The sequence below is a fragment of the Ranitomeya imitator genome, chromosome 5 (assembly GCF_032444005.1).
Source record: "Ranitomeya imitator isolate aRanImi1 chromosome 5, aRanImi1.pri, whole genome shotgun sequence".
Lineage (NCBI taxonomy): Eukaryota > Metazoa > Chordata > Amphibia > Anura > Dendrobatidae > Ranitomeya > Ranitomeya imitator.
In genome coordinates this window covers 97,661,523-97,688,507 of record NC_091286.1, presented here as the reverse complement: position 1 = coordinate 97,688,507, position 26,985 = coordinate 97,661,523, and the positions used below count along the sequence as shown (strand labels likewise).

At 43.8% G+C, this 26,985-nt stretch overlaps 1 protein-coding gene across 2 annotated transcripts; it reads left to right on the top strand.

Annotated features, from left to right (window-relative positions):
* Positions 1 to 294: 294 nt before the first annotated feature.
* On the top strand, positions 295 to 26,937 carry LOC138680558 (heme-binding protein 2-like). 2 transcript variants are annotated; one of them, XM_069767911.1, is made up of 4 exons: positions 295 to 585; positions 8,270 to 8,393; positions 20,458 to 20,638; positions 26,556 to 26,937. In XM_069767911.1, the coding sequence occupies exons 1-4, from the start codon at positions 343 to 345 to the stop codon at positions 26,728 to 26,730; spliced, it is 723 nt and encodes a 240-aa protein (XP_069624012.1). In that variant the 5' UTR covers positions 295 to 342; the 3' UTR covers positions 26,731 to 26,937. The 2 variants fall into 2 exon arrangements, with proteins under 2 accessions (XP_069624012.1, XP_069624013.1); XM_069767912.1 differs by having other exon boundaries at positions 299 to 585; positions 20,458 to 20,535.
* Positions 26,938 to 26,985: the final 48 nt, after the last annotated feature.

Sequence of the window (26,985 nt, the reverse complement as noted above, 5' to 3'; positions counted from 1 at the left end):
AACAGCTACTGCGGCCCATGGGATAGAAGACCTTTGGCAATGTCATAAAAATACATAACATTGTTTTGGATGAAATCTTGACCTTTTGGACAAGGCAAGATATAATGACACATCTCTCTTTGACGCCTTTTGACATTTAAGCTTATGAATACGGTAATCAGTATTGTACACAAAGGATAAGCCGGTGTACTGTTTAACCTGAATAGCTGACTTCTCAGAGAACGTGTAGTTAAAATATAATGTTTCATTTTTTTTGCCATTATAATATTGTTTTTTTGGAAGATTCTCTTTCAGGGTTATCGGAATAAGGTGAAGCAATCAAAAAAAGAAAGGTTGTGTTCCATGATATTTACTCCATATAAAAGGAAGGCGATTCATACGTCCCAGCCGTACCTTCTGCCAAACAATATGATGTTCTTTAGCTGTTTCTTACTGCTGAACTTCATAGCAGCACATGGGACTGCAGAACCTGTTCCAGTCAATGAGAACCTCGGAAAGAACCAGCGCACTCCTCTGAACTTTCAATCTCAATACACACAAGATGGAATGGAATGTCCCAAATATCGTGTGCTGAAAAAGTATCCCGTAAGCCATAGTTCACCTTATTAATATTCAGGGTTTGTATTATTTTATCATGTGTTCTAGAAGAATCCTTACTCAAAAAGTATTCACAGCATTGTAATTTGCCCTACATGTGATAATATTGATATTTGTTTAAAATCGAACTCAATAATATGCTAAGTAAATATGTCATTTTGTACTGATAAGTGTTTTGGTGGTACCTTTTGTTGTAGAGATGACCTCTCATATGCAAGTAAAATCTCCACTGAATGTCAGACCCAATTCACAAGTCAGGTTTTTTTCCTCATACTCAAAAAAATTTAATCAGTTTGCTGAATGTAATCTTCATCAGCTTTTGGTTCATTTCCGTATCTACTCTCTGTTTGTCATCTTTTTTTTTTTAATTATTGTATGCCAGGCATTAAAAAAGGAGCCAGTCAGCGAAAATCAAAAACTTACTGAAGCAATTCCAATGATATCCACATGCTGTCTGTTTTTTTTTTTAATTTAAATATGGTCAGAACAGCAGGAGTAAGGGTATGTTCACACGTTCAGGATTTCCATCCTTTTTTTTTCCTGACTGTTTTTTAAAAAACTGCAGCTCTTGGCAGAAAACGCAGGTCCTTTTTTTGGTCCTTTTTTGGTCCGTTTTTGATGCGTTTTTTGATGCGTTTTTTGATGCGTTTTTTTGATGCAGTTTTCTAGCCAGAGTCTGTGTGTTTTCTAGGAATTTTTTTAGGGTTAAAATGGCTGAAAATACCCTAACCCTACCCCTAACCCTACCCCTAACCCTAACCCTACCCCTAACCCTAACCCTACCCCTAACCCTACCCCTAACCCTACCCCTACCCCTACCCCTACCCCTAACCCTAACCCTACCCCTAACCCTACCCCTACCCCTATTCTAACCTTAGTGAAAAAAAAAAAAAAAAAATTCTTTATTTTTTTTATTGTCCCTACCTATGGGGGTGACAAAGGGGGGGGGGTGTCATTTACTATTTTTTTATTTTGATCACTGAGATAGGTTATATCTCAGTGATCAAAATGCACTTTGGAACGAATCTGCCGGCCGGCAGATTCGGCGGGCGCACTGCGCATGCGCCCGCCATTTTGCAAGATGGCGGCGCCCAGGGAGAAGACGGCCGGACGGACACCGGGACGCCGGGTGAGTATAAGGGGGGGAGATTAGGGCACGGGGGGGGCATCAGAGCACTGGGGGGGGGCATCGGAGCACTGGGGGGGGGCATCGGAGCACGGGGGGGCGGGATCGGAACACGGGGGGGGCAGCCACACTCCGCCCACGCACTTCCGCCCGCTCCCCGCACTTCCTGCTGCAGCGGTTCTGCACATCAAACCGCAGTAAAACCCGCAGATATATTTTTGATCTGCGGGTTTTACTGCGGTTTGGACCTCACAATGGAGGTCTATGGGTGCAGAACCGCTGCGGCTCCGGAAAAAGAATTGACATGCTCCTTCTTTTTTCCGGGAGCTATTCAGCGCGTCTTTTTTTTTACAATTTCCGGACCATGTGCACAGTGTGTCCTGTTTTCCATAGGGTACAGTGTACTGTACCCTGCATGGAAAACAGCTGCGGAACCGCAGCGGCAAAACCGCCGCGGTTCCGCGGTAAAAAACGCACTGTGTGAACATGGCCAAAGACTTAGGTATTCTGGTTACTTGTAAGCTGAACAGAACTACTCAATGTCAAGCAGCAGCCACAAAAGCAAACAATATTTTAGGGTGTACAAAAGGAGAGATACAATCACATGATCCCAATGTATTAATACCCCTCTATAAATCACTTGTAAGGCCACATCTAGAATATGGGATCTAGTTTTGGGCACCATATTTTAAAAAAGATACTGGAAACTTAGAGTTTGATTAAAAGTGGGCAACTAGATTATTACATGGAAAGGAAGGTTTCTCTTACAATGAGAGGTTAGAATTGTTGGAATTGTTCGGCTTAAAAAAATGTATGAGTACATGTGTGGTCAATATAAAATACTGGAAGATGATTTATCCTTGCAAGAATCTTGCAATGGATATTCTTTAGGGCCCTTTTCCACTTGCGAGGAAAACGGACGAGTGCAATCCGATAAAAAATCGGATTGCACTCGGACCAATGTTATTCAATATGTAACATTCCATTTGCGATTTTTTTTTTCTCAGCCGAAATCGGACTGAGAAAAAAATCGCAGCATGCTGCGTATTGCTGCGATTCTCGGACGAGACTCGCCAATGCAAGTCAATGGGTGCGAGAAAAGAAAAGCACAACACTCGCACCATGCGAGTGCTGTCCGATTTTTATGCACCTGTGTCCTTAGAAAAGCCAGCAATTCAGCGCAGAGTACAGTAAAATCACACTGACAGGTTAGATTAGAGTAGATATATACACATAGAACAGGTATATATACATATATATATGTCAGGGAGACACCTATATATATATATTTATATTTAATGCAACACTAGATAGCTTAAAAGCCGGTAATTCAGTTGCCGGCTTTTGCTATCTCCTTCACAAACCCGACATGATATGAGACATGGTTTACATACAGTAAACCATCTCATATCCCCATTTTTTTGCACATTCCACACTACTAATGTTAGTAGTGTGTATGTGCAAAATTTGGGCGCTCTAGCTATTAAATGAAAGGGTTAAATGGCGGAAAAAATTGGCGTGGGCTCCCGTGCAATTTTCTCCGCCAGAGTAGTAAAGCCAGTGACTGAAGGCAGATATTAATAGCCTGGAGAGGGTCCATGGTTATTGGCCCCCCCTGGCTAAAAACATCTGCCACCGGCCACCCCAGAAAAGGCACATCTGGAAGATACGCCTGTTCTGGCACTTGGCCACTCTCTTCCCATTTCCGTGTAGCGGTGGGATATGGGGTAATGAAGGGTTAATGTCACCTTGCTATTGTAAGGTGACATTAAGCCAGATTAATAATGGAGAGGCGTCAATTCTGACACCTATCCATTATTAATCCAATTGTATGAAAGGGTTAAAAAAAAACACCCATTATTAAAAAGTATTTTAATGAAATAAACACACAGGTTGTTTTAATATTTTATTGCTCTCTCAATCCACCTGAAGACTCTTGCTCTGTAACAAAGGAAAAATAATAAACCAACAATATACATACCTTCCGTTGATCTGTAACTGTTGTGAAGTGCCTATTCGGAGTTCAGAAGGTCTCTTTTTTGGATTTTATTTTTTCTCCCTCGTCTATAGAAATGGATCTTGTTAAGGTCCAGGCTATTCATGACTGGATCCAACCCACATCTGTGAAGGGTCTTCAAAAATTTTGGGGCTTTGCTAATTTCTATCGCCGTTTCATTGCCAACTTTTCCAGTGTGGTTAAGCCCCTTACTGATTTGACGAAGAAAGGCGCTGATGTGACGAATTGGTCCTCTGAGGCTGTTGAGGCCTTTCAGGAGCTTAAGCGCCGATTTACTTCTGCCCCTGTGTTGCGTCAACCGGATGTTTCTCTTCCTTTTCAGGTTGAGGTCGACGCTTCTGAGATTGGGGCAGGGGCCGTTTTGTCTCAGAGGGAGTCTGATGGTTCTTTGATGAAACCATGTGCTTTTTTTTCCAGAAAGTTTTCACCCGCGGAACGCAATTATGATGTCAGCAATCGGGAGTTGTTGGCTATGAAGTGGGCGTTTGAGGAGTGGCGACATTGGCTTGAGGGAGCTAAACACCGTGTTGTGGTCCTGACCGATCATAAGAATCTGATTTACCTCGAGTCGGCCAAGCGGCTGAATCCTAGACAGGCTCGATGGTCCCTGTTTTTCTCCCGTTTTGATTTCGTGGTCTCGTATCTTCCGGGATCTAAGAATGTTAAGGCTGATGCCCTCTCTAGGAGTTTTTCGCCTGATTCTCCTGGAGTCCTTGAGCCGGTTGGCATTCTTAAGGAGGGGGTGATTCTTTCTGCTATCTCCCCTGATTTGCGGCGGGTGCTTCAGGAATTTCAGGCTGATAGGCCTGACCGCTGTCCAGTAGGGAAGCTGTTTGTTCCTGATAGATGGACAAGTAAGGTAATTTCTGAGGTTCATTGTTCAGTGTTTGCTGGTCATCCTGGGATTTTTGGTACCAGAGATTTGGTTGCTAGGTCCTTTTGGTGGCCTTCCTTGTCGCGCGATGTGCGTGCTTTTGTGCAGTCCTGTGGGACTTGCGCCCGGGCCAAGCCTTGCTGTTCACGCGCTAGTGGGTTGCTTTTGCCTTTGCCGGTCCCTGAGAGGCCCTGGACGCATATTTCCATGGATTTTATTTCGGATCTTCCTGTTTCCCAGAAGATGTCTGTTATCTGGGTTGTTTGTGACCGGTTCTCTAAAATGGTCCATCTGGTACCTCTGCCTAAGTTGCCTTCCTCCTCAGATCTGGTTCCATTATTATTTCAGCATGTGGTTCGTTTGCATGGCATTCCGGAGAATATTGTGTCTGACAGGGGTTCTCAGTTTGTCTCTAGATTTTGGCGGGCCTTTTGTGCTAGGATGGGCATTGATTTGTCTATTTCTTCGGCGTTTCATCCTCATACTAATGGCCAAACTGAGCGAACTAATCAGACCTTGGAGACGTATTTGAGATGCTTTGTGTCTGCTGATCAGGATGATTGGGTGTCTTTCTTGCCGTTGGCCGAGTTTGCCCTTAATAATCGGGCTAGTTCGGCTACTTTGGTTTCACCTTTCTTTTGTAATTTTGGTTTTCATCCTCGTTTTTCTTCTGGGCAGGTTGAGCCTTCTGATTGTCCTGGTGTTGATTCTGTGGTGGACAGGCTGCAGCAGATTTGGACTCATGTGGTGGACAATTTGACGTTGTCTCAGGAAAGGGCTCAACGTTTTGCTAACCGCCGTCGGTGTGTTGGTCCCCGGCTTCGTGTGGGGGATTTGGTTTGGTTGTCTTCTCGTCATGTTCCTATGAAGGTTTCTTCTCCTAAATTTAAGCCTCGGTTTATTGGTCCTTATAAAATTTCTGAAATTATTAATCCGGCGTCTTTTCGTTTGGCTCTTCCTGCCTCTTTTTCCATTCATAATGTTTTCCATAGATCTTTGTTGCGGAGATATGTGGTGCCCGTTGTTCCCTCGGTTGACCCTCCTGCCCTGGTGTTGGTTGAGGGAGAGTTGGAATATGAGGTTGAGAAGATTTTGGATTCTTGTTTTTCGAGGCGGAGGCTTCAGTATCTTGTCAAGTGGAAGGGTTATGGCCAGGAGGATAATTCTTGGGTTGTTGCCTCCGATGTCCATGCCACCGATTTGGTTAGTGCTTTTCACTTGGCTCGTCCTGATCGGCCTGGGGGTTCTGGTGAGGGTTCGGTGACCCCTCCTCAAGTGGGGGTACTGTTGTGAATTCCGCTCTTGGGCTCCCTCCGGTGGTTGTAAGTGGCACTTTTGTGAGTTCTGCTCTTGGGCTCCCTCTTGTGGTTTCTAGTGGTATGGCTGCTCCTTGGAGTTAGCTGTCTTCAGCTGCTTCCACCTGATCGTCGTTTCTGCTCGGCTATTTAAGCCTGGCTTTTCCTTCAGCTTGTGCCACTTGTAAATGGTTTCTGGTTGGATTCACATCTCTTTGGATTTCCCTGTTATCCTGACCAGTTCAGCTAAGCTAAGTTCTTGCTTGCGCTTTTCTGTCCACAGTTTGTGGACTTATCCGTTCTGTGTTTTCTATGTTTGTCCAGCTTATCAGTATGAATTAATTCTGTCTTGCTGGAAGCTCTGGGAAGCAGATTTACCCTCCACACCTTTAGTCAGGTGTGGAGTTTTTAGTAAACTCTGCATGGATTTTTGTAGTGTTTTATACTGATCGCACAGTATTCCATCCTGTCCTATCTATCTAGCTAGACTGGCCTCCTGTGCTCACTCTGGTTTCATTCTGTGTATGTCTTTTCCCTCTCCACTCACAGTCATTATTTGTGGGGAGCTAATCTATCCTTTGGGGATTTTCTCTGAGGCAAGATAGATTTCCTGCTTCTATCTTAGGGGTAGTTAGCTCTTAGGCTGTGTCGAGATGTCTAGGGAGTGACAGGTACATCCCACGGCTACTTCTAGTGTGGTGTTGAGCTTAGGGACTGCGATCAGTACAGATACCACTTCCTTCAGAGCTCGTTCCATGTTGCTCCTAAACCACCGCATCATAACAGTAACGTCCCACGATGTAAATCCATCTGAAGGGGTTAAAATATTTTACAGGCAGGAGCTCTGCTATAATGCAGCTGTGCTTGTGGCTGTAAAACCCCGGGGAATGAAGGTAATGTAGGTCAATGACCTATAGTTACCTTCAGTTGCGGTGAGGCATCCTCTGCTGGATGTCCTCAAATGACCTTGAGCGTGGGAACTTTCCTGGAAAGCTCCCAGGCTCGAGTTCATTTGAGGACAACCAGCAGAGGGCGCATCACCGCAAATGAAGGTAACTATAGGTCATTGACCTACATTACCTTCATTCCCCGGGGTTTTACAGGCACGAGCACAGCTGCATTATAGCAGAGCTCCTGCCTGTAAAATATTTTAACCCCTTCAGATGGATTTACATTGTGGGACGTTACAGATCAACGAAAGGTATGTATATTGTTGGTTTATTATTTTTCCTTTGTTACAGAGCGAGGGTCTTCAGGTGGATTGAGAGAGCAATAAAATATTAAAACAACCTGTGTGTTTATTTCATTAAAATACTTTTTAATAATGTGTGTTTTTTTTAACCCTTTCATACAATTAGATTAATAATGGATAGGTGTCAGAATTGACGCCTCTCCATTATTAATTTGGCTTAATGTCACCTTACAATAGCAAGGTGACTTTAACCCTTTATTACCCCATATCCCACCGCTACACGGGAATGGGAAGAGAGTGGCCAAGTGCCAGAACAGGCGCATCTTCCAGATTTGCCTTTTCTGGGGTGGCTGGGGGCAGATGTTTTTAGCCATGGGGGGGGGAGCAATAACCATGGACCCTCTCCAGGCTATTAATATCTGCTCTCAGTCCCTGGCTTTACTACTCTGGCGGAGAAAATTGCACGGGAGCCCACGCCAATTTTTTCCGCGATTTAACCCTTAAATATAATAGCTAGAGCGCGCAAATTTTGCACATACACACTACTAACATTAGTAGTGTGGAATATGCAAAAAAAAGGGGATATGAGATGGTTTACTGTATGTAAACCATGTCTCATATCATGTCGGGTTTGTGAAGGAGATAGCAAAAGCCGGCAATTGAATTACCGGCTTTAAAGATATCTTGCGCTGCATTAAATATAAATATATATATATATATATATATATAGGTGTCTCCCTTACATATATATATATATACCTATTCTATGTGTATATATCTACTCTAATCTAACCTGTCAGTGTGATTTTACTGTAAACTGCCCTGAATTACCGGCTTTTCAAAGGAGACCCATGCGTAAAAATCGGACAGCAATACGGATGTCATACGGATGTTGCGATAAAAAAAAATCGCATCACACTCGCATGACACTCGCAGACGTTACATCCGTTTTTTCGGTCCGTAATTCGGACCGTTTTTTTTTCTCTCAAGTGGAAAGGGACCCTTAGGTGTAGAAAAAAAAAGCGATTTCGGCAGCTAAAGAGGGAAGAGTAAGCCTTCGGTATAAATGGCACTAAGGCCAAGTGATCCCACATTCTGCACTCCTGCAGAGAAGCATTCCTGCCAATCCCAACACTAGATTCATCATTACCTTTTTCTTGTTCCACAGGGCTTTGAATACAGAGAATATGAAGAATCCGCATGGATAACCACTGCAGTGGAACTAACTGAAGAGGGTTTAAAGACCAGTTACAATAATTTATGTCAATTTTATAAAGGATTCAATTCAGCAGGTACGTGCGATTTGCACAACCTTCTTTAATATTTCTAGTAAATACAGATTAGAATTCAGATACGTACATTCTGTAATATGGCAGACTGAGATTTTTTTAATTTTTACATGTAGCATGTATAGGACCACACGATAATAAACATTGTGTCAGTCACAAGGATTATAATGCGGTGACACCAATATACATGGGCCTATCACGTTGTCACTGTAAATTGATTGATCCTTTATGTATTATACATCATATACATGATCTGCTACATTCATCACCAATATTAAGATCCTCTGTGGGACTGCCAGAGATAGTCAGATACAGCACACGGATATATCTAAGGCTGCCGGCACACTAGCAGTATTTGGTCAGCATTTTACATCAGTATTTGTAAGCCAAAACCAGGAGTGGGTGATAAATGCAGAAGTGGTGCATATGTGGAGCGCCCCCAGACGCAGGGCCGCGGGTTACTCGATACCGGTCCTCTGCTGGCTCAGTTCTGGGGATGTCACGGTGGCTGGACCCGGTCCGTGACCCTGCCAAGGGGCGTCCAATGAAACGTGATGGGAGTCTGTCAAGGTTTTGTGACGCCACCTGTGGTATCCGGTCAGAGTGACCGACACTGCTTGGGGTCCACTGGAGTGATGTGATTGCAGCTAGATGGTAAACCTTCCCACAGGTGAAGTGAATCCCCAGGGCTTCCCAGTAGTGTGGGTGGCGATGGTGTGAGGTGCAGACAATAACGAGGACACAGGATGCAGTCTCTTTACCTCTTTACTGGTGACTTCAGGATCCTCAATCCAGAGCACAGTTAGCAGGGCTGTCTGAGACCGGCTGGTCCGAAGGCACATCCAGAGTTCCCTTTGCAGGTGAAAATCGTTGCCTACCACTAGCGCCTGTGTGTTGTAGTGCTTCCCTGCTGAGCATTCGGGATAGTCCTCACAACTTCTATTCTCGTTCTTTCTAATTTGTTCCAGTTCTTTCTAGTTCTCCGTCCCCCAAGTATGTTATGGCTAGGATGCACCCATTTGACGGGTAGGCTCGGAGTTCTTCCGGGACCCTAGAGAGGTCCCTCTCCATGCGGTGCCCCCTATGTCTGCTTAGGTGATGTAAGGTAGACAGCCAACCTATAATTAACTGTCCTGTGGAGTTTGAAGTAAGGCATAGAGTCAGTTACTTCCTCGGTGTTCCGGCCACCGGCTACGCGCCTCAGTAGGATGTTGCCGTTCTCCGGGCATGACTCCTACTGGCTCTCCTTTGTGCTTGATCTCGTTTCTCACTGTCCACAATATCCTTCGCTTCGTGTTTCTTTCTTAGGATACCACCGCTGGTAGTGCAGGCGCGGTTCCGTAACGTTCTGTTCTTGTCGCTAGGTACCTGCCAGGTTCCCACGCCTGACAGGGACCCCCCTGAATCTTCCCCCTGCAACACCTCCTGCCACGGGATGTTGCCTGAACAAAACCCAGTCAGCTTCTGACTAACTTCCTATCCAACCACTAGTTTTACCAGTGTGAGGAGTGGCCTAATAAATAAAACCTTTTGCTCCCCCTAGGGGCCAAAGTGTGAAGAGTAATGTGTGCTGGTGATACCTGGTCAGATGAACTCCTTTAGTGCCATCAGACGTACCATCACTCCCCTTAGTGGCAGAGCGACACTACTGCAACGACCAGGTCTCTGGGGTGCTGCATATGTTTCTATTATACTTTTCCTCTATTTGTTCCACTCCTGGTTTTAGCTTACAAATATTGATGTAAAATACTGACCAAATACTGCTAGTGTGACGGCAGCCTAAAAGTCCCATTGAGAATGAATGGAAAAATGGCACAGATGATTCTTAATTTTTACTGGGCATTTCTGAGCCAGTTCTGTTCAGTTCAATGTTGACCCCAGCATTCGGACTCTGAATGATCCACAAGTTATCACTTATCTCGTTGACAGCTGATAACTTTAACTTTTGGGAATGTTGTGGGAGAATAAACTGTTTTACTTGGGACATACAGCAACCAATTCCTTCTTTATCATAATATGGAGTATTAGAAGAGAGAACTGATGCAAATAAACCAAAAAAGTCGCACTGTATCTACTATATAATTGTCTAAGGGTCACTTCCATCTTTCTGTCCTTCTGTCTTTCTGTCTGTCACGGATATTCATTGGTCGCGGCCTCTGTCTGTCATGGAATCCAAGTCGCTGATTGGTCTCGCCAGCTACCTGTCATGGTTGCCGCGACCAATCAGCGACGGCCACAGTCCGATAATTCCCTCCCTAATCCCCTGCAGTCGGTGCCCGCTCCATACTCCCCGCAGTCACCGCTCACACATGGTTAATGCCAGCGGAACGGACCGCGTTATGCCGCGGGTAACTCACTCCGCTATTAACCCTGTGTGACCAAGTTTTTACTATTGATGCTGCCTATACAGCGTCAATAGTAAAAAGATCTAATGTTAAAAATAATTAAAAAAATAAAAAATCATCATATACTCACCCTCCGGCGCCTTTCCCGCTCTTTGCGATGTTCTGGTGCTAAGGATGGTATGCGACAAGGACCTTCCATGACGTCACGGTCATGTGACCGCGACGTCATCACAGGTCCTGCGCGCCTACGCGAGAAAGACCTGCCATTACGTCACGGTCATGTGACCACGATGTCATCACACCCTGGGACCGGAAGCTGGCGACAGAACTACAAGGGGCCCTCAGATCGGAAGGTGTGTATATATTTATTTTTTATTTTTTAACCTGTGACATACGTGGCTGGGCAATATACTACGTAGCTGGGCAATATACTATGTGACTGGGCAATATACTACGTAACTGGGCAATATACTACGTAACTGGGCAATATACTACTTGGCTGTTCAATATGCTCTGTGCTGTATACTACGTCGCTGGGCAATATACTACGTGGCTGGGCAATATACTACGCGACTGGGCAATATACTACGTGACTGGGCAATATACTACGTAACTGGGCAATATACTACTTGGCTGGTCAATATGCTCTGTGCTGTATACTACGTTGCTGGGCAATATACTACGTGGCTGGGCAATATACTACGCGACTGGGATATATACTACGTAGCTGGGCAATATAGTATGTGACTGGGCAATATACTACGTGGGCTGTGCAATATACTATGTGGCTCTGTCCTGTATACTACGTTGCTGGGCAATATACTACGTAACTGGGAAATATACTACGTAACTGGGCAATATACTACGTGGCTAGGCAATATGCTCTGTGCTGTATACTACGTGGCTGGGCAATATACTACGTGGCTGGGCAATATACTACGTGGCTGGGCAATATACTACGTAGCTGGGCAATATACTGCATAGCTGGGCAATATACTACATGGCTGGACAATATACTACGTAACTGTGCAATATACTACGTGGCTGGGCAATATACTACGTAGCTGGGCAATATACTACGTAGCTGGGCAATATACTACGTAGCTGGGCAATATACTACATGGCTGGACAATATACTACGTAACTGTGCAATATACTACGTGGCTGGGCAATATGCTGTGTGCTGTATACTACGTCGCTGGGCAATACACTACGTGGCTGGGCAATATACTACGTGACTGGGCAATATACTACATGGCTGGGCAATATACTACGAGGACATGCATATTCTAGAATACCCGATGCGTTAGAATCGGGCCACCATCTAGTACTACTATAAAACTCTAAAATTCAACACAGCGCCATCTACTGTTTGCTCAATATAGTCCTTCAGGGATAAGCCTGCAGGTGTTTTATATTGTAACAGGGGCAACTGTTCAAAGGAGAAGTTTATCTGAAATGGGTTGTTCACTACTCCGACAACCCCTTTTCAATCAATATGTTTCCTCAATATATAATAACAGCTTTACTCACCTCCGGTGAGGGTGAAATGCCAGCACTGGCTCTCTCGGGGTTGCGTGATATCGTTATGTCACACAAGCCCTGCAGCCAATCAGCAGCCATTTCACCCTCTCCTAAGACAAATCAGACATCCGGAAAAAGTGAAAAAGCAGCAACAGCTCACTTCCTCCAGATGTCTGATTTGTCTGAAAGCGGGTAGACTGAGGGTACGTGCACACATTGTGGATTTCGCTGCGGATCCGCAGTGGATTTGACGCTGCAGATCTGCATCTGTTTTCCATGCATTTTACAGTAGCATGTAACGCTATGGAAAACCAAATCCGCTGTGCACATGCTGTGGAAAATTCCGTGCACATTTGCGGCGGTTTATTTTCTGCAGCATGTCAATTCTTTGTGTGGATTCCGTAGCGTTTTACACTTATTCCTTAATAGGTGTAAAAACGCAGGTGAAATCCGCACAAAAACCGTAGTAAATCCGCAGGTAAAAAAAAATTCACACACAAATCCACAACGTGTGCACATACCCCGAGAATCGGCTGGTAATTGACTGCAGGGCTTGTGTGACATAGCAGTGTCACGCAAACCCCTGGAGAGCCAGTGCTGGAATGGTGCCCGCATCAGAGGTGAGTATAGCTTTTATTATTTTATATGGGGGAAACATATTTATTGAGAAGAGGTTGTCCGAATGGTGGACAACTCCTTTAATGCAACTCAAAAATATCCTGTAACATGGTATGGATGGGGTGTTCTGGGAGTCTGATTTCTGTGTCTAAAACCCTATAATAGTGAATACTAATGCAAAGTTTAGTTTTGTAAACTCTATATTTGCCCTGACCTTCACAATGTAGACCTAAACCATGGTACATTATTAGTAAAAACTGTATTTTTCTCCTGAAACATTTTTTTTAGCTTATAGTGTTTGTCTGTTGGTATTTTTTTTCCTTTTGCATTTCTTTTCATTATTTTGAGGGCATCTCTTTTACTGGTGTTTCCCGCACTTTCATTAACTCCTTTCAACAATGAAGAAACTGCTAGAGGCTTTATAATCAAAATTGTTGTCGGCACTCTCAAAAAGACATTTGGGCGTCTTATACGTTTTTAAAGCCTTCTTATTGAATTGTATTGTAAGGTAAAGAGCATCTTTTGAGCGCAAGACACCTGATCACTTGTTTTAACCGCTTGGCAACATTGGAAACCTGAAGAGGATAAAGTCACTTAAAAGACTGGACAAAATGAACAGCAAGTTGTGGTTACATAGAAATGCACATGTTCATTATTTTGAGCATTTAGTAAGTAGAGATGAGCAAATATTTCAATGTTCGGTTTGGATTGCGATCACCCGAATTTGCAATATTCGCTGAACGCCATTCATATCAATGGGAGACAGAAACAAACGCATGCACAACACCTTATAATGGCCCCAAATGCTGCCAAAACACATCAAATGAGGGACAGACACCAGGAAAGTGGCCTCAATTCACCCACAGTATAAATTGTAGCACTGCAGCAATCAGCCAGGCATGAGGTATCGGGGTCTGGGACAGCATTTACAGCTTTAAATTGAACGTCACAGTAAGACGAGGTGGGTGAGGAATCGGTGTAGGCCTCCTTTGCTGGGAGCTCTGATACCACATGCAACACCTCTACCTGCTTTCATGCTGAGCCACACTCAGGTGGCACAAATATCAGTTTCGTTGAGTACCATTGTCAGAAAAAAATTAAGGATAGTAACATGGGTAGTTAAGTCCGAGGAAGTGGAGGGCCGACGGTCTCGGAGGCCTACTGGTACAAGCAACACGCATGAAGGAGACCAGGAGTGGTCACATTTCCAAAAATTAATGGCAAACATCAAATAAGTGGCATTAATTTCACCACAGTAGAAATAGTATAATAAGGACAGACAGGTCTTCCACTATGCCCAATCCAGCAGATGGACACCCAAACAGGAATGTTCACATTTAAACAAATGAGGGCCTTACAACAAAGAAGGGGCATCAATTTCACCACAGTAGAAATAGTATAATAGGGACGGACATGTCTTCCACTGCATCCAACCCAGCAGATGGACACCCAACCAGGAGTGTTCACATTTAAACAAATGAGGGCCTTACAACAAAGAAGGGGCATCAATTTCACCATAGTAGAAATAGTATAATGGGGACGGACAGGTCTTCCACTATGCCCAATCCAGCAGATGGACACCCAACCAGGAGTGGTCACATTTAAACAAATGAGGGCCTTACACCACAGAAGTAACATCAATTTCACCATAGTAGAAATAGTATAATAGGGACCGACAGGTCTTCCACTACACCCAATCCAGCAGATAGACACCCAACCAAGAGTGTTCACATTTCCAAAAACTACTGGCAGACACCACAATAGTGGCATCAATTTCACCTCAGTAGAAATGGTATAATAGGGACCGACAGGTCTTCCACTACGCCAAATGCAGCAGATAGACACCCAACCTGGAGTTTTCATATTTTAAAAAATGAGGGCCTGACATCACCGAAGTGGAATAACTGTCATGAGAATAGAAATAATATAATTAGGACCGACACGTCTTCCAATACAGCTAACCCAGCAGATGTAGACCAACCATGACTGTTAACATTTCCACAAATTTGTGTTAACATCATCAGCAGCAGCCACAGCAGGCACAGAAGCCATACTAAAGATATCACAGAGTGCAGTTACATGACATTAATGCATTACACTAAAAAATGCAATATTACCTAGTCTGTACAGTCTGCGATTGGGGTGCAAAAGTCCTTGGAGGTCCACGATGTATTCATCTTGATGAAAGTTAGGCGATCTACACTTTCAGGGGATAGCCGGCTGTGCTTATCTATCAGGACAAGGTGTGTGAGGTGAGCTCAGGCCACTCATCTATTTTGGAAGACCAAAATGTGAAAGGGTCCAAACCCTCCATGATGGTATTGATATTAAGTTCTAGATACTCCTACACCATTCTCTACATTCATTCACCAGATGTAAGACTTGGACTTTGTTGTGCTGATGCAAGAGCTGGTCTTAAAAAAAGTGTCAAAAGACTCAAAGCAATTGCTTCTTCCACTTACACCACTGCTGTTGCTTCTAATGTTTTGGCGTTGACGAATTGATGTGACGGAGGTTGGAAGTCTAGAAATGTGATGCAAACTGTTTGCTTCACTGCTGACTTGGGGAAAAGCTCTCTCATGGTGGTGTAAAAGCGTGTTTTGATACTCCAGCATTCCTGGGTCCCTTTTCAGGGTGGGAAGCATCTGGCAAAATTTGGTTTTATAATGTGGATCTAACAGAGCGGCAACCCAGTATTCAGCAGTACTCCTAATCATAACTATATGGGGATCATGTTGCAGATAGTGCAGCAAGAAGGCACTTATATCTTGGGCTCTACCATGAGGTCCAAGGCCATGCTATGTTGATGGCTGGGTAACAATGAGGCTTGTTTCCTCTGTTCCCTCCCATCAACCACGGACAACAGAGAGGGAAGGATTATCCTCTTCATTTGACAGTTGTTCACCCATCACTTCTTCCTCCTCCATTTGTTCCTCGGATCTTGCACCTTTGATAACAGTTTGTTATCACCAGCACCCCCGATTGCAGTAATCCACCCTCCCTTGGCACCTGCCTGTGTGACGACAGTCTGGAACGTAGAGACAATGTTATCCTCTCCGCATCCTCCTCTGCTTCCTTCTCTTCTTCAGGGACCACCATCTTCTCCCGCAGGCTATTTAAAGTCTGCTCCAGCACATAGATGACAGGAATAGTAGTAATGGTGATGACGGCATCATCAGCACTAACCACCTTAGTAGCCATTTCAAAACTGTGCAGTAGGGTGCAGAGGTCCTTAATCTGTGCCCACTCTGTAAACGTGATATGCGCCACGTTTGTAATGCGTTGGCCCAGGCTATACGACATGACATACTGTGCCAGGGCTCGTTGCTGCTGCCACAGTCGCTACAACATGGGCACAGTGGAATTCAACTGTGTTGGCACATTGCATATCAACCTGTGAACTGGTATGGACAAAGACCTCTGTATCGATACAAGTTGATGGCCTGAAGGGTGCGAATGGTGGAAATGAGCTCACAGCTTCCATGCTTTCTGGAGCAGCTCACCCACAACAGTATAGTGGTGGAGAAAACGATTTACAACCAGGATGAGGATGTGAGTCATGCAAGGCACGTGTGTGAGCTTGCCTTGTCATAGGGCCGCCACCAGTTTTGCACCATTATCGGACACGACCTTCCCTGGATGCAGGGTCGGCAGAGACAGCCATTGATCAAACTCAGCCTGGAGAGCTGGCCACAACTCTTCAGCTGTATGACTGTGATCTCCTAGGCATATCAATTTTAATACTGCCTGACTGTGGTGAGCCCTAGCTGCACAGTACGGAGGTGGTGGGGATTTGTTCTGCACTGTTGGAATGTATGTCTCATTAAGGCAGAGGTTGAGGGCGCAGGTGGAGACCCTAGAGGAGATAGAGGTGGAGGCAGACGCAGTGGAGGAAGTGTAAAGTGTAGAGGTTTATCCTGAAAGCCGTGGAGGTTCCAAGACTCGTGGAGCAGCGCCTGCCCCCACAGCCACCAGTCACCCAGTGCCCAGTCAGTGAAATGTAACCCCCTTGGCCATGCTTACTCGTCCAAGTGTCTGTGGTGAACTGATCCCTGGCAGACACAGATTTAGTCAAGGAATGGGTGATGTTGTCTGCAACATGTTGCTGTAGCGCAGGCACAGCTTTCTTAAGAAAGTAATGGCGACTGGGCAATTGGCACCGGGAGATTGCGATAGCCACCAGCTTTTGAAAACTGTCTGTATCTTCCAGGCAAAAAGGCAGCATTTTTGTTGCCAACAGATTGGAGATGGTGGAGTTCAACCTCTTAGCTTTGTCATGCGTAGGAAGAAACAAACTTTTACGTGACCACAACTGCAGCCAGGGCGGAGTGCTGTGAACAAACTGCTGGACCATGAGAGAGGTGAAGGCGGAGATGTTACGTTGGATTGAGAAGGTTGTGTGTGGTGTACTCGTTCTCTGAGATCGGTCAAAAACAGCAGACATGTCCACTTCCATTACAGCTGACGGCAGGCTCTCAGTTAGCATAATTGGAGCGGGGTAAAGTACCCGAGGTTCTGCAGTTGAAGACCTGCGTTTCAATCATTGGCATGGTAACAGAGGAGGAGGAAGAAGCAGCAGATGCGATTGATGGGGTGGCTGATGGTTATTGAGGTCCACATTTTAGCACAGTGGGATTCCCAGAGTAACGCATGCTGATTGTGCATGTGAAGGTTCATACATGTTGTAGTCAAATTATTACACATTTTACCTCTACAGATTATGTGAGTTGGCTCATCCTTTGCAGTGTCAAAAATGGCCCAGGCTAGATAACCCTTGCCACCCCTGTGAGCTGCAGATCCGCGGATGCTACTAGTTACAGCCACAGTCGTGGCTGAGGATGTATTGCTCGTCGTAGTTGCATCACTACATGTCTGCGATGTACGATGCACTGTAAGCTCCTCGTCTTCCTTCTCAGATGACCTACTCAGCTGTGTGCCTCTAGGAACAGAAGAATTATTTTTGTGGCCTCTGGATCAGGCCTCTATAACACACTAGATGTTACAAACTATTTAAAAGTAAGGTCCCCTACTGTATGACATTAGGAACACAATAATTTTTGGGTGGCCTCTCGATCAGGCCTCCACAACTTAATTTCAACACAACAAAATGACAAAGTGTGATGCGGTGGGCAGTCTAAGTTTTTGCAACTGAAAAATTATAATTTTTTTTAAGGTGCCTTAGGTCTGCGGACAGTTTCATATCACCACAGCACTAAATGACAAGGTGGGATACAGAAAAAAACAAAAACACAAGGATCCCCAAAATATAACTTTTAATAGAAAAAGCTAAAACCACTTAGTTCCAAAATTGAGGACATCAAAAAATGAAAAAAATACAAATAACCACAGGAAAAATGTAATAGGAGCTAACTGACCCTATCAAATGCCCTATTACTGTCCACTACCTGTCTGCGGAGGTTGGCACCCTAAGTTTCTGAGGTTGACGCCCCCGCTCCACGAAGACAGGCCCTAATAGCCCTATAAACTCCCAGTAGTCCCTAATAAATAGTATCACAAATACTTTAATACCCAAAAAGGAAAGCAATATAAAAAATTAGCAAAAAGTTTGTGAAAAACATAATAAAAAACTCAAGTTCCTTATGATCTCTGACCAGTAATATGCCAAAAAGGGGTAATTTTATTCAATAAAAGAAAAACAATATAACCAAAATCAGGAAAATGTGAAAAAAATATGAAAAAAACCAAGCAAAACAAAAATCAGCAAAAAAAACACAATAGTTCTTTTAGCCACCAGGCCAAAACCCTAGATAGGGTAATGATGTATATTATACCAATTTTTGGGCAAAAAAGAGGGAATTATTGATGTCCCGTTTATGCAAAAATACTCAATTATGGAGGACCACTCAAAACTGACCCATAACTCTCACATAATAGTGAGATCAGCCTTATAGATACATAAATGCAGGAAACTGTATTGTCAGAGTGACTAGTTTCTAATTGCAGCAAGAAAAACATTCACAGAGTGGTAGCCCCAGAGTGTAGTACACAAACATATCCCAAGGAGATATACACACAGTGCGTCATTTGGTAGCTACAATGGCAATATCCAATCACGATAAATCAATCATTAAGAACCACAGAGCGCTTTTACTCATCTGATTCACAGAAGTCCCTCAGTAGCGCTAAGGATATCCATTCAGCCATAGACGAAAACCTCCATACAGGATGTCATCTCTTATGGTACCCGACGCGTTTCCCCCCCGTGGGAATAACGGGGGTTCATCAGGGGGTATTGACCGTCCAAATAATGAGAGGGTAATGGAACGCCGCTCATCAGTACACAATATATAGCCTGCCATCTTACCGGCTTCATTTCCACGTAGGGTTAGTCTCCACCCACCGGTGTGCGCCCATAATACGCCTCATGTATTTGTATTTTTTTCATTTTTTGATGTCCTCAATTTTGGAACTAAGTGGTTTTAGCTTTTTCTATTAAAAGTTATATTTTAGGGATCCTTGTGTTTTTGTTTTTTTCTTTGTCTAGGATTCCGTTTTGTACTTGCTTTATGGTTTGTTGCAAGGTGGGATACAGCAGGCTGTTTCACATTTAGCTAGTGAAAAAATATTAATTAGAATTCTATACTCGTGGATGGAGCACAATACAAGCAGTGAACAATACAACACACTTGTAGGACACGTGCCCTGCTGGCTTTGTCTGTGGACCTCAGTAATGGCAAAAAAAATGCTGCAAGGTAAATTTAACAGTCACACTGGACACTAGCTAACTACACTATCTGACTGATTTACAACCTCCTAGCTAGCGAGCTAAAATCTTGCTGCTAACATTGCCAGCATCAGGAGCAGCCTCTCTGCACTGTTACAGTGTCAAAATGGCGCTTGAACAAGATGTCTGCTTTTTATATGGAGAGGGACATGTGATTTTAGCAGCCGATGACACAAGCCGTTGTGTCAGGACATTGTGGATGTTTCCTGTGCCCTGATTGGCTAGCCGCAATGTGCAAACAAAGTTAGGGGAAAAAAATTACTGTTTGCAAGAATGCCACGCCTCTGAGCTCGCAAACCCCCTCCCCTCATCAAACACGTACAAAATGCTCCTCATACACTACCATTATCGTTCCTAAAGTGCTGAAAATACTTTTGTGGCAAGGCAAACATTTTCCCGCACTTTTTACCAAATGTTACCGATTCTTTCCGATTTTATAAAATTTTGCTTGTGTTTCCGATCACGAATTCGAATATGCCCATATCCGTGCCGAATTTATGTTTGGTAATCTTTTCCGAACAAATTCATTCATCACTATTAGTAAGCACTTTTTCATATGGTTTCGGAGAGGACCCGCCTGAAAAAAAATGATGTAAATGAAAATTCCATAATAGGGTACATGTTTTATTGTCATGTGAATATCCCCATTTAGAAAAGATGTAGTATAGTCTTCTTATCAATGTTCTTATCAATCCTTTTCACAAAGAAAATCAATTCTGTTAGAAAAAAGGAATCTTTATGTTCTTGCATGGAATTAATAAAATAAAATTAAGGCTTTACTTGATTGATAAACATATTTTAATTGAAGATGCATTATACAATTCTTGTCTTTAAGGTGTGCACATGAGTTTTACTGCTCCTGTACAACTATTATTTTCATTTGGCAATGGAGACTCTATATCCACTAGAATGGGTATGTTCCTGTCGGCAAAACTGAAAAGTATACCGTTCCCGTTAAAGTCTGACAAATACCTTTTAAAACTTAAGACGCTTATTAAAATTTCAACTTACGTAAGGTAAGTATGTACTGTAACAAAGCTACTCACTTGGGAGAGAGATGAGGTATCACAGGAACTGTTTCTATTTAAAAGTCTTGCTGGTTTTATTCAGTCTTCATAAACTACATCACCGGAAACTCAAATACATCCCTTGTCCAGCACAAAGTGGAACATAAAGTAAACAGTCCAAACAATAGTGCAGGCTCACTCTCTTGATCTAGAGTCCAGCTTTCTAGTCCTTTAGCAAAGGCACACAATCATGGTGATTTGCACACCTCAATATACAGACATGTGTGAGAGAAACAGTCCTCATTTTACAGTGTGATAGGAATAAAGGGAAATAGGTTGACACTCCATGCTGTAGCGTGGTGCTGGAGAAGGGAAACTGTAAGTAGAAAAAAAGGGTCCTGGCACTCACGTGTTGAATAATTGCTATTTAATTCAGTGCAAATCCAATTAAATGTTTTAGCCCATCCCAGGCTTTTTTCAATAATAATAACTTTACAGTTTAAACCACAGCCAGGGGTGAAAATATGGTGGGCAGCTGTCCTGCTCAGTTCTTCAGCTGCTCATATTAAAACCCAGCCCTGTCATGGCTGATTAACCCCTTTTAGTACTATGTGTACTAGAGCATTACTCTAAGTTTTACATCACAGAAGACATCCATCTCTGTGATACATATCTGCCATCAACTATATGTCTGGCAGCCATCTTACAGTTCAATAACTAATCAAGTATACCAAACTTGGGCAAAGTGTGTATTTCTATGCAGCCGCACACACCGGTCCGAGTGCCGGCGGCAGTGTCGGGTGTTGATGCGAGAGACTCGCGCGAGTTTCTCACATCACACTCGCAAGTGTGACCCCGGCCTGTCACGTACTTCCGGATGTGACACAATATTCAACATATGTAAATTAGTACACATGCGTAGTAAGCTGCGTTCCCATAGTTATTACAGTTATTACGCATGTGACTAATAATTACATGTGGTTTTACCTAATGATAGTCTATAGGAAATTTACACTGCGGAGACGGAGCGTCTCCGCATCATAAATAGACATGCTGCGGTCTGGAAAGACACGCCGCATGTCCATTTACGTAGGGAGCCCCGGGCGTCTTTGAACACGTAGTGGAGATGGGATTTCATGAAATGCCATCCACTATGCTGTAACATCTGGACGCTGCGGGTTGGACGCTGCAGATTTGCACAGCGTCCAACCTGCAGCGTTTACTGACTGTGTGCACATACCCTAATAAATCTGCAAACAGGAAATCCCTTTTTTTTCCTTCCCAGAAGCCAACTTTCAATAAGCTTTATTTCAAGTGACCAAAAAACGCATGCAATGAAAAAACGCATCAAAAACACATGTAAAAAATACAAAGTATCGGCACACGTGACCGCAGGCCCCAGCAGGAAGTCTCCGGTTGACACTGCGAGCTACTGAAGAGGAATGGATACTCACCGTTCTCTGTGACAAACGGTCCTGGTGAGTATTCTGGCAGCTGTGCTCTGCTTGTGAGCAGTGCATGACGTCCCTGCCATGCGCTGCTTACAAGCATTACGCAACTGCACGCACCGGAGCAGGACGCCGTGTAGGCGAGTGTAATTTTTTTTTTTTAATTATTTTTCCTGATGGGGCCATGGATACCAAGAACGGGATGGGGTCAATTATAAAAGAAAAAGGATGGGGCGATGCATGCCAGGAACAGGATGGGGTCATTTGTACCAGAGAAAGGATGGGACCAATCATACCAGGAACGGGATGGGGCCAATTATACAAGAAAATGGATAGGACCAAGCATACCAGGAACAGGATGGGGCCATTTATACCAGAAAAAGGAAGGGGCCAATCATACCAGGAATGGGATGGGAACAATTATACCAGAATAAGAATGGAACCAATCGAACCAGGACCGTCATGGGGCCATGCACACCAGGATAGGGTTGAGGGGGCCATGCGTACCAGGATAGAGATGAGGGGGCAATGCATACCAGGATAAGGATGAGGGAGCCATGCATACCAGGATAGGAATGAGGGGCCATGTGTATCAGAATGGGGATGAGGGGACCATATATACCAGGATATGGGATATTACAGTACAGAATTGACCATTTTTTTGCCTCAATTTTTTTTCCCCTAATTTCCTCCTCTAAAACCTATGTGTGTCTTATGATCCGGTGCGTTTTAATACCCGAAAATCCCATGCTATAAACAACGGCCACCAGTCACTGGCTTTTCCTTTGATTGTTTGGAAAATTGCACGGGAACCCATGCCATTTAAAAAAAATATATATTTATTTAGTAAAAAAAAAGGAAAAGACATTACATATTCCTGTGTGGCCAGTGTCACACTTGCGAGTGTGATGTGAGAAACTCGCGCTAGTCTCTCCCATCAACACCCGGCACTCAGGACCGGAGTGTGCGGCTGCATGTATTTCTATGCAGCCGCACATGCCGGTCCAAGTGCCGGTGGCAGTGCCAGGTGTTGATGCGAGAGACTCGTGTGAGTTTCTCACATCACACTCGCAAGTATGATGTCGGCCTGTCAGGTACTTACGGATGTGACACAAGATTCAACATATGTAAATTAGTACACGTGCATAGTAAGCTGTGTTTCCGCAGTTATTACGCATGTGACTAATAATTAAATGCGGTTTTACTGCATGTAACGATAGTCTATGGGAAATTTACGCTATGGTGACTGAGCGTCTCCGTATCTTAAATAGACATGCTGCAGTCCATTTACGCAGGTCTACCGCTTGCGTCTTTGAACGCATAGTGAATGCCAGATGTTACAGAATAGTGGAGTGGATTTTATGAAATCCCATCTCCACTATGCGTGCAAACACTCAGGTGGCAGACCTGCTAACCGGACATGCGGCGCGTCTTTATAGACTGCAGCATGTCTATTTATCTTGCGGAGACGCTCCGTCTCCGCAAGATAAATAACACAGTCTATGTATAGGACGCGGTAATTCCGCATGTGTTTAATGAACACATGTGGAATCACCGTGTGTACAAAAGGGGGCGGCGCTTTGGGCGGAGCAGGGTATCCACTGCGTTCAAAGTGCTTCCAATACGCCTCCTGGACACATAGCCTAATAATCAAAATTGAATGATGGAGGGGAATAAAAAGCTAGGAGTATGAACTGACACCTGAAACCAACTACAGATATAACACAGGGCAACAACCAACCATAGATTACATTAAACATCTAAGTAGAAAGCAATGCATATTTGCACCCAAGTACAATGGCAGTAATAGATCCTGATATGTAAAAATATTATCTTTCAGCAGCCTTATAAATCATTATATGATAGTAGATGCAAAGATGAACCTACAAAAAGGAAACTGGGTCACTCCTTTGAGTAATAGCAAGAAGCTGCAAGATAATTAGGCTATGTGCACACGTAGAATGAACCACTGCGGATTTTTCCGCAGCAGATTTGATAAATCCGCATTGGAAAACCGCTGCGGTTTTTAATGCGGATTTATTGCAGATTCTACTGCGGATTCCGCTGCTGTTTTCCATCTGCAGTTTTCTATTGGAGCAGATGGAAAACCGCTGCGGATTCCACACAAAGAATTGACATGCTGCGGAAAATAATCCACTGCGTTTCCGCGCAGCTTTTTCCGCAGCATGGCCACAGCCTTTTTGGTTTCCCATAAGTTTATATTGTACTGTAAACTCATGGGAAACTGCTGTAGATCCGCAGCTGCGGAAACGCTGCGGATCCGCAGCAAAATCCGCATCGTGTGCCTTAGAGTCCATCTTGTGCATCTCTGTCCCATTAATGCAATTGGAACCAGGCTGCACTACAATAAACAGCTGTGTGAACAGGTATCTTTTAAATTGTCAGTGAATTAAACATTTTGTTTAAGCCAAGTGGCCCATACTGTATGTATAACTTGGTCTACTAATGGGCTGCTGAACTCTCATGTCCTGCAAATGAAACTGATATTAGGAGCAAGTTATAACTGCTGCTCTCTGACTTAGGCCGGGGTCACACTTGCGAGTGCAATGTGAGGAACTCACGCGAGTCTCTCGCATCAATACCTGGCACTGCCGCCGGCACTCGGGACCAGAGCGTGCAGCTGCATAGAAATACATGCAGCCGCACGCTCCAGTCCCGAGTGCCAGCGGCAGTGCCGGGACTTGATGCGAGAGACTCGCGTGAGTTTCTCGCATTGTACTTGCAAGTGTGACCCCGACCCCGGCCTTCATCTGGATTTCAGTTTTGTTCAAAGGAAGTGAGAGTGCAGCGGTCCATCAGCAGCTGCTGATTGGCTGCAGGGATCACGTGACATAACGTCACAGAGCTTGAACCGAAGGTGAGCACAGGCTGTTTTAATTTTACATGGGGGAATGTACTAACTGAGAAAGTGTTGTCCGAGTAGTGGACAGCTCCTTTAAATAGGTTTTTTGGGTTGAGCGAGGTCACACACGCTGCATCTTGCTGTATGCATCTGAAACTCTGCAAAATGTGATGCCCCATGGCTGTACGATATTGATACCAAATCATGTGGCTATTAGACAATGGTCAGGTTCTTGGACACATGCAGCAAGACAAATAGTAGGGCATTTTGAGTTAATAAAGGGGAGACCTCTGTACAGGACCTCATCTCTCGGCCAGAGTGGAGATTGATTACAAGGAGTATAGTATATCTTTCTCTGAAGAACCTGTTCTGTCCTGCATTACACAGACCGCTGAGATAAATGGGCACTGTGTAATGCTTTATTTCACCTGTGATGGTGCTGCAGAGATATTGATCACTTATCGCCAGATTTTCTAACAGATTACAGCTAATTGCTGGGGGTCTCAGGAGGTGGACAATTTGTGATTAGCTTATTGTGAAAAGATCCCTTATTAAAGTCAGGATTGTCCAAAACAAAGAAACCCTTGGAAGCGATTGCCCCTCCTTTCTTCTTTAAAGGTTAATAATTATGTTTTAAGTTGATAGTATAATTTTCACATTCAGAGCTTGTCCAGATGAGCATATTATGTAAGTATAGATCGTGGAGAGAATGAGAGAAAAATATTTGTGATAGAAGTTCTGAATTTAGAAAAAAAATAATTCTATGGATTTGGCATATACTTTACTTAAATAGAACCTGCCAAGTCCAAAAACACTCTTTACCTGCAGATATAGTGTCAATCTGTAGGCAAATAGCATTAACATCCTTCTTGGCCGCGTTACTAGAAAAGTGGCCACAGGGAGAAAATGAACTTATTTTCTCCCAGTAGCTGCTTGCTTCCAGTCATCAGGATTGTGTGTTGGTGCTTACAGTCACCAATCACTACAGAGTGTGTGTGCACCGTGTATGCTGTCAATCAAAGTGTCGGGGAGCAATTACAGCGCGCTCACTGTAACTTCTCTGGTTACTGGAAACTAGTGACTATAGGGAGGATTTAAAGAATTATTTCCATCTCCAAGATCCTCTCCCAAAATGTAGTAAGTGTAATAATATTAGAAAATACCTCCAATTAGAAATGTAGTTTAGTTCTCCTTATTTACTATGTCGCTTACCCCATGTGCAGAGCATTGCAGTAGCTTAGGTATCTGTGGTTATGACCACTAGCAACTAGCTGTCACTATGAGTGGTTGATACCTAAGTTACTGCAATACCCTGCACGTGGGATAAGAGACATAGTGAATCTGAAGAACTATACTAGATTTCTAATTGGTGGCATTCACTGATATTAGTATTATTACACCTACTACATATCGGGACAGGATCTTGGAGATGGGAATAGCCTTTTATGTTAGTTTTCTACCACTGCTCCAGGAAGGCCGCCAGGCAGGATTTTAAAGCTATCTACATGCAGAGTAACCCAAAATCTGCAGGTGAATAACATTTTTAGACATGACGGGTTCCTATTAAGACATTGTCTTTTACTATAACAAGCCTGTGTCTGCCATTGTTTTGCAGATCTTTCACTGGGGATATTTCAGGAGACAACATTCAAGAAAACATGGATGCTTTGACAACAGAACTAAAGGGGCAGGGTCTTGATTTTGATACGTCATTCATTGTCTGTAACGTCTTTGATTTCAATTCTAGATTTACTAAAACTAATAATGAAATCTGGGTCCTTGCAATATAGGGTTAACAAACTTTGGTCACCTCAGAATGGTTCATCACATGGTTGAAAAATGGTCATTATTTGGAAAATGCGACATGAACGCGTGTGAATAAGGCCCAATGCTAAATGCATCTGCTGTGAATAATTGATGAAGTTCTGGATCAGCTATGAATCTTTTATAACAGCAAAAGGAACCAACAAAACTAAAAAAAATATGTAGGGACTGGTGTTGAGTAGGGTTGAGCGAAACGGGTCGAACATTTTCAAAAGTCGCCG

Coding starts and splice junctions, on each gene's coding strand:
- LOC138680558 (XM_069767911.1), top strand. CDS start 343: ATGATATTTACTCCATATAAAAGGAAGGCGATTCATACGTCCCAGCCG. Junction 8,394..20,457: donor TAAAGGATTCAATTCAGCAG/GTACGTGCGATT, acceptor CTTGTCTTTAAG/GTGTGCACATGAGTTTTACT. Junction 20,639..26,555: donor AAAATTTCAACTTACGTAAG/GTAAGTATGTAC, acceptor ATTGTTTTGCAG/ATCTTTCACTGGGGATATTT.